The sequence below is a fragment of the Anser cygnoides genome, chromosome 3 (genome assembly GCF_040182565.1).
Source record: "Anser cygnoides isolate HZ-2024a breed goose chromosome 3, Taihu_goose_T2T_genome, whole genome shotgun sequence".
Lineage (NCBI taxonomy): Eukaryota > Metazoa > Chordata > Aves > Anseriformes > Anatidae > Anser > Anser cygnoides.
The window spans coordinates 24,815,317-24,823,303 of record NC_089875.1 but is presented as its reverse complement, the minus strand read 5'-3'; the positions used below and the strand labels follow the sequence as shown (position 1 = coordinate 24,823,303).

General features: G+C 41.6%; 1 protein-coding gene across 1 annotated transcript; it reads left to right on the top strand.

Moving 5' to 3' along the window:
- Positions 1–978: 978 nt before the first annotated feature.
- On the top strand, positions 979–6,449 carry NENF (neudesin neurotrophic factor). Its single transcript, XM_048057661.2, has 4 exons — positions 979–1,158; positions 2,532–2,592; positions 3,883–3,986; positions 4,798–6,449. The coding sequence occupies exons 1-4, from the start codon at positions 1,012–1,014 to the stop codon at positions 4,972–4,974; spliced, it is 489 nt and encodes a 162-aa protein (XP_047913618.2). The 5' UTR covers positions 979–1,011; the 3' UTR covers positions 4,975–6,449.
- Positions 6,450–7,987: the final 1,538 nt, after the last annotated feature.

Below are 7,987 nucleotides of genomic sequence, written 5' to 3'. Positions count from 1 at the left end.
AAGTGAGGCACAGACAGGGTGGGAAGCCCAGCTATTTCTGGGGCAGAATAGGCAAACTTCGCTGCTTGAGGAGAATCACAGAAACAATTTTTAAGCCATCACTGTAACAGCAGCGATACCCAGCTTGCCATGCCACAGAGCAATCCACTGCATTCAGATCCCAGGCAGCCTCAGCCTCTTGCTTCTCCCTGCCCTGGCTCTGCAGGCTCGGGCCAGCTCCCTGGCACAGGGGTGTGTCTTGTGGCTGTCACCTGTCTTGTGGTTGTCACCCCCACGGCCTGCTCTGCTGGGCTTCTCGTCTGGTGATGCTTTCGTTGACCAGAAGAGATCTAAGGAGATGCTGTTTTGGGTTTGCTGCCACACCTCTGCTTACACCAATGCACCCAACTGCCTGGGGAGAAAGGGCTGTCCCTCAAGCAATGGGTGTCCTCCTGAGGTGGGCTCATGGATTTTAGGCAAGAAGAGTTTATACACAATCCTTAAAGAGCAGACCCACTTCTCTCTCCCTGCTGAATTGCCTGGCCGCCAGGGCTCTTGCTGCTGGGTGCCTTTTAGCGACCTGCTCCTGAATCCTCAGGTCCTCCCTCGCGGGCGCTATGCTGAGGGGTGCCACACAAACACCGGAATGTTTTAAAGTTTCTAATTTCCTCAATTCTTGACAGAATTACAAACATCAAACTGATTATTCTTCTGCCAGAACGCTGTATTTACAACACGGGGACACCCCGTCATTTGAAAAAAAAAACACTATTTATTCCCTCGATCCTTCGGCTGAACAAAACCAAAACCAACTGCCACTGTTTACGCGACGAGAAGCGAAACCTCCTCAACCCTCCCCTCGCCACTTCGCCCGCCCCGAGCCACCCGCGCCCCGCCGCGGGCCCCGGGGCCGGGTAGGCCCGGGGAAGGCTGCGGAGAGGAGGCGAAGGCGGAGGCGGAGGCGGGCCGGGGCCGGGGCCGGGGCCGGGGCCGGGGCCGGGGCCGGGGCCGGGGCCGGGGCCGGGGCCGGGCATGGCGGGCGGCGCGGGGCGGCTGCTGCTGGTGGCGCTGCTGGCGGCTGCCGAGCGGGAGCTGCGCTTCAAGCCGCCGCCGCCGCCGGGCGAGGCCCCCGTGCGGCTTTTCACCGAGCCCGAGCTGGCCAGATACGACGGGCAGCAGGTAGGGGAGGCCGGCAGGGCCCTGCCGGGCGGCACGGGGCGAGGGAGCCGCCGCAGGACGTGGGTTGTGCCCCGGGGGCACGGGGGCGGCTTGTTTGGGTCGGGCGGTGCTCGGGTTGTCCCCCTGTGAGCCCCCTGCAGCAGTGCACGGACATGAGGTGACGCACTCCTGTTTTGTTCCCTGCCTGCTTGGCAAGGTAGTGCTGCCAGTGGGTTTCAGGGTAAAACAATTTTCTCCGAGTCATTCATTAAACCATCCCTGTGGATGCTTTTTTCCCCCCTACAAGCTCACAGAAGTTATAAAGGAATTTAGTTCTGAGCTTTCTGTGACACAGAAACCTCAGCAAAACTTCAAGATGGTAAAATCCTACATCAATACACAGATGTCTTCTCTTTTGAAAAACTTTTTGGCTGACCTTCTCTGGGTCTTCTCTAGATCCTTCCAAGAAACTTACCAGCTTCTGACTAAAAATACATCTTATACGCAGCAGACAAAGGAGAGGCAGGGGCTGGTTAAGTAAAACAGATGTCAGCAGATCAGGTCTGTGTGTTTGTGTGTTTACCTCTCACTCCCTTAATCAAATAAAGAATGCTGTTTGCCACACACCTTTTTATCTTGGACAGCATCCATCTGCATGACAAACAGAAAGATGTAGTTTATCATCTTCAAGCAGACAAGTGTCGTGAGATGACTTGCACAAGGGACATGTTCTATATCATTGAGATTAAACAGATTTTCTTACTCCATATGCTTAAATCCTCAAAAGATCTCTGGGACAATTTAAAGCACAAGCAAGAAATTTCAAGAGAGAGGAGATATGTTTGTATACACACAAATGAGAGGAAGATTTCCACAAAATAAACTGAGTTTTAACCCATGTCTATTTCTCAACTTTCCCTATTCAGACTAGAGAGGCTTGGAAATACGATGTTGCCACTAGTCTTCCAGGTGACACTCAGATTTTTTGTAGGGAGCAGCTTGTGATGTGGGAGTGCACGTCCTTTTTTTATCTCCTTTATAGTCCCCAGTGCTGTTTTCATTTTTGTTTCTTCTCTTTCTGCTGCATGATGACAGTAGCTGACACAAGGATGTATGGATAGGTGACAGAGGAGAGCCTTCAGAGCGGCCAGGTATAGAAATGCCACGTACTGTGTTACCCAGATGCACACAGACATATCATTTTTACCAGGCTGCTGATTATGGGGTTAATTAAAATTGCCAGGCTATATATTTACTGTGCATTGGATTGTAAGCTCCTTGAGAATATAGAAAAGAGCATTTCATTCTCTTGTAAGTATGGATTTCAGAGCTAAAAGTAATTGTCTTTTGCCTTCCCTTAAGAATTGAGGATATATTGACTTCTTTCTTTCCAGGAAGGACAGCCCATTTACCTAGCAGTGAAAGGAGTAGTGTTTGATGTCACCTCTGGAAAAGGTAAGTTTGCATCGCCTCTGCTGTCTGCTTTGGTTTTGTGCTATTATTCAGTCATTTGTTCTTAAATGTCCCCAAACTATTAAAAATCTGCAGTTTAGCTGCAGCAAAAATAATACACTTTTTCCTTTTAAAAAATATCTGCCACTGGCACCTCCCATGCTAAGGGTTTGTCTAGAATTTACTCTGGTTTGAGCTTACAGAACACACACAGACAGACAACCCAGTGTAGTCCAAGTAAGCTTGCAGGCTGATGACAGCTGCCCGGGTCCCCGAGTCCTCACCAGCTGTGGAGTCAGCCATTTTACTGCCCTGGGTACGTGAGCTTACCAGGCCACCACTACCTCGGATGTGCGCATATTGCACCACGTAGTAGCAGCATTCCCTCAGCTCCGTGCCTCTTCCCATGCTGATGCTTTGCTTACCCGTGCTGTCCAGTGATATGCTCAAAACTGTTGGAAGAGTTGGCTATGATTTTGGATGGGGAGACCTAAGTAATTTTTTCTCCTGTAAAATTTTGTTATTTCATGAGGCTTCTTGTCTCATCATTTACACTTGGCTTAGTGCTCTATTTGCTGTTTGTGCCTTCCCTAAGAAATAGAGATGTTTTAATTTGAACACTGGTTATTTCATCCAGTTTCCAGTTCCAGTGATGAAAAGACAGTAATACTTTTAAATATTTGAGCGAAGAGAAGTAATCTTTATGAATTATATCTTGGGATTTTACTGATTTTTTTCCCTTTTTTTTTTCATTTTTCTTTTTATAGAAAACAGGAAACATTTGTAAAATGTTTGAAGGCACCAAGCAGGTCCTGGCCACTTGCCCTCATGGCATAGTAGGCACCCTCATGGCTCACTGCTTTATTTGTACTAAGCTTGTCAATACACCTTGTCTGGACATATATATCTGATGATCTTCAAATCCTAAGTTAGACAAGGCTTGCTGCTGCAAATTCTGGAGTCTACAAACTGTTCATGAGAATGTAAAGCATAGCTCCCTAAAATTTTAAGACTGCGGTATAGGAGTTCAACAGTTGTGTTATACAACTGCACTCTCTGTTTTTTTTTGTTTGTTTTGCTTGTTTTTGTTTGTTCATTTTTGTTTAAGGACTGGGATATATTATAAAAAAAGTAGCAAATCGAAAGTCAGTTTCGGAAGGAAGGGTCTTAGACTCGAGTTGTTGGTTTCAACAACAAGTCAAATAGGCTGGTGAAAATTAGAGGCTGAACCTATCCTGTACATTGTCAGATCATCACTTTGTTGTCTTGTTTTGTTTTGTTTACCTCTGACAGAATTTTATGGAAAAGGAGCTCCATACAATGCTTTGGTTGGGAAAGACTCAACAAGAGGAGTTGCAAAGATGTCTCTGGATCCAGCAGATCTTACTCATGACATAGTAAGAAGTGGACTATTATCTTAATTGCACTTTGCAGAGCTTTATTCTTTTGCTTTGTGTGCTGCTAGTTAATGCACATGAAAAGCTCAGAAAGATGATGTATTATAATATTCAATTAATTTGTATTAGAATAGAATAGTTCAATTAGAAGAGACTTAAAAAGATCGAGTTCAACTGCCTGACCATTATTAACTCTATTAACTTTTATTAACTTTATTATCTTTTATTAATTTCATTAACTTTTATATATGTACTTTATTTATTCCTTAAGTACATTTACATCTTTTAATTTAAAATCAAAATGCATTAATATTCTTTCAATACATAAAATGGACATGTACTTAACTGCTTATGAAAGCTGCCGTGCTAACAAGCCTTGGAGAGGAAAGTTTTTAATCTGTGGAGCCAAAACAATTTATATAAGTAAGCATGTAAAGGGAAAATTGCCTGCTGGTTAAAAAGATGCTGCCAAAGAAAGTAAATTACTTTCTTTGTCAATTGGTTTACTTTATTCTGTGTCACTTATGTGGCAGTGGATGCTAACTGTGACAGCGGGCTGCTTATTTTAGGTGTGATTTACTTAGGCAAGGAAATGAAGGGAGACAGTTTGTTTGACCTGAATGTATTGAAGTTTTGTCAAGGCTGAAAATGAATCAGAACAATAAAATTACAGGTTACACTATCAGTTTAGTTAATCATGCTCTGCAAATAAACCCCAAACATGACCGTCAGATTCATAGTAATCAACAGAAAAGAAAAACGAATGTAAATATCTACTTCTTTTTTTTTTTTTTGACCCTATTTCATTTAGACAGGACTCACCGAAGAGGAGCTAAAGTCACTGGATGATATCTTCAATAATGTTTACAAGGCTAAATATCCAATTGTTGGCTATACTTCTCGAAGAATCCTGAATGAAGATGGCAGCCCCAATCTAGACTTTAAACCTGAAGATCAGCCACATTTCAACATCAGAGATGAGTTTTGATAAACATTTTTGTACCCGGAGAATGCCTGGGGGGGGGCGTGCTACATTTCCTGAAAGGCAAAACGCTTTATGTAAACTGTGTGTGTACACGCTCATATATTTTCTAAACAGAAGACTGACTGATGATAGCTAGTTGTTGTAATGAATTCCTGAAAATAGGAAATCAAACAGATCTGTATTAGTGGCATACACTCAGGCCATTTACAAGAAGTTTTTAATATTCAAGTTCTTTCTGCCTGTGTTTCTTTGTCTATGAGTATATAATGTAAAATTACGTTCCTTAACAGAGAAAAGAAAGTTTTTAATAGTTGAAACATGAGTGGTCTTTTCGTAAATCCCAAGTTGTTTCCCATTCCTTGGAGAAGCGAATGCATTATCTGGACAAGCTAACATCAATTCTCTGTACTTCAAGTGAATATAGGTCTCATGTGTATGAACAGGTGTAATAGATGCTTATACTTTAAAAGGCATTGTGGGTTTAATATTTGATAGGTTTGAGAATAATGGATATAAAACACTTGATCTCAAAACAGAGCTACAGTAGAATACTTATGCAAAGCCTACAGATATAAAACAAGAAAATCTTTTTTTCCCCATGAGAACTACTGTAACATTTCAATTAAGACTTAATATGTTAGTTTTGAATAAATGACACTTTATTTTCATTTTTTTAAAAATAATCAGAGATGTCATCTATATCAGATAATAACGATTTCCTTCTAGCTTCTGCTCTTTCTCTGACAAAAAAAAAAAAAGGAAATGATAACCCACTGTTTACCACATACTCTTACAGCCCAAGTTTATTATAGTAGTTCAGAATCCTGTGGATATTTCTCGCATCTTCATGTGGACTATTTCAAATCTCATTTTTAATTTCTGTTAGTTTTTTCTTTGCTTTTGATCCAGCCTCATCATTATTGCAATGAGATAAGCATTCATGTGTTGCTCTTCCTTTTAATCTAATATAAAACTCCAGGTCCTCTAGGGTGAAAGCACCCCCCTTTCGTCAGGTGTCTGGCAGTCTTTCAGCAACCAGAGGACAGTAAAAGCGCGTACTATATAAATTGCTGCTAACCACTGACTTCTAGGAACTTAAGTAGAATGTAAATTGTCATGTATGTGGATTTACCCGCTAGGTTGAATTGTGATGGAAAAACTGAGTAGCTGCTCCTAATTCCTCAAAGATGTTTTGTATTTCATTAGCATTGTGGCATTTTTGGAAGGAAATATATTTAGATTATTCTCCACTTTCTGGTTTGCATACTGTGCTGGGAGAAAGGGACAGCTACCTGTCAGTGAAAAAAAATAGAAAAAAAATCTATATATTTATTCTTACTTTCTCAGTGCTACTGATTTTACTCCAAACCTGTTTCGTATTTTATTAGACCACTTAATTTGTCAGATGGGTTCCGTGAGCCCCCTGCTATTTGATAGTGCTCTCAGGTGAAATAAATAACTTGTCGTTTAAGAAAAAATACTGCTTCAGGTAATTATTTTTGTTTTGCTGCTGTTATCATAACTGATGACCTTTTGATTAGACACCAACAGCAGCTGGGAGTTGGCTCCTTGATAAGATACCTGCCATCTCTACAAGAATGCATATGGGTTTGGTGATAATGGTGGCAGTTCTTTTGCCAGGAATTCACAAATCATTTCCCCGTGTCTACTGTTTTTCCCCCTTCTCTTCCCTTCCTTTCCTTGCACAGTTACTTACGGGGCAGCTGCAGCACTTGTGCTGCTGTGATTAGTGTCATAGTCTTGGCTGAGCCAGGATCAGCATATCCACCAACGTTTCAAAAATTTTACACACACAATTTTGTAGCTGGATTGTAACCCAGTACCACTGAGTGGCTTCGTGTTACTGTTTCCTCCCTGCTTTTGCCTTTGCTGATCTCAAAGAAGGTAACTCACTTATTTGTACTAAAATTTAGGTGCATTTCAGTGAAGAAACTTGCTGATGCAGCAGGAAATGGTTATATAAACCTCGCCCTTTTAGCATGAGATCCTTGTGGATCCAACCTGCTCTCATTCATGTCTGTAAACAGAGAGAAATGTTTTCACTGACTTCCTTTTTTTTTTTTTTAATGGTCTGAGCTTTTAATGAATTGCTGTGCCAAAAATATTTAATGATAGTTTACTCTTCAGAATGTTAAGAAATATCAGGTGGGCTTGTGGCTCAGAGGATGCATAACCTCAGCTGCTGTTTACCACCCGATACTTTTTTCTGGTAGTTCCTCACTTTATTCTGACACATTTGACTAACTTTTATGACAGGAGACATTCTATTATCCTTGATCTAGACTCCTCTGAATAACAACTGGAGCAACAGGACTAACAATATAAGCAAGCAAAATCCAGTAAAGGGGTTATGAAGTGCAGGTCAAAGTATTATCTTTATTTTTGCAGTTGTAGAGGCTGCAGTTAAATTAAGACATACTAAAAGCATGCAAGATGTATTAGCAGAGGTTAATTACAGCGTTATTATTACATCCTAATCAAAAGACCACTACCTGCCAGAATGCAGGGACTCCAAATCCTCCAGGCTGAGCAGCTGGGATTTTTCCAAGAAGTCCATGTCTTTGGTATTAGACCAAGTTACTTCTTTCCTAACTGTTGTGTGCACGTAGACACTGTTTGTGTCAAAAATGTGAGCATTTCATTGATTTAATGGGTCAGTTTTTGTAATGGTTTTCTTATGCAGGAAAGGTCTCCTGTTTCTTCAAAAACTTCAGCCTAGGCTGATATTTGTGGTCTGATTATTCTGAGTTCATATCTGGTATTATGTAGGAATCAGTGTAGGATCATATTTCAGCCTGTACTTGTCAGACCTGCCAGACTTTCACATTTCAGTAAAAATTAAAAGAGGATGCTTGTCTATTTAAGTACAGTGCTTTCGACTGGGAAGCCTCTACATGGTTTGTAAACCACTGCCTTTAACTTTTGTTTCAAAACCACCGTCAGTCTCCATATTCTACAAATGCTAGGTTGGAAAGGTCTTTAATTGCTGCAGTCT

Bases quoted from the DNA above. Each gene is read 5' to 3' on its own strand.
- NENF (XM_048057661.2), top strand. From the start codon at position 1,012: ATGGCGGGCGGCGCGGGGCGGCTGCTGCTGGTGGCGCTGCTGGCGGCT. The intron at 1,159-2,531 runs GTAGGGGAGGCC...CTTTCTTTCCAG, and splicing joins CCAGATACGACGGGCAGCAG to GAAGGACAGCCCATTTACCT. The intron at 3,987-4,797 runs GTAAGAAGTGGA...TATTTCATTTAG, and splicing joins CAGATCTTACTCATGACATA to ACAGGACTCACCGAAGAGGA.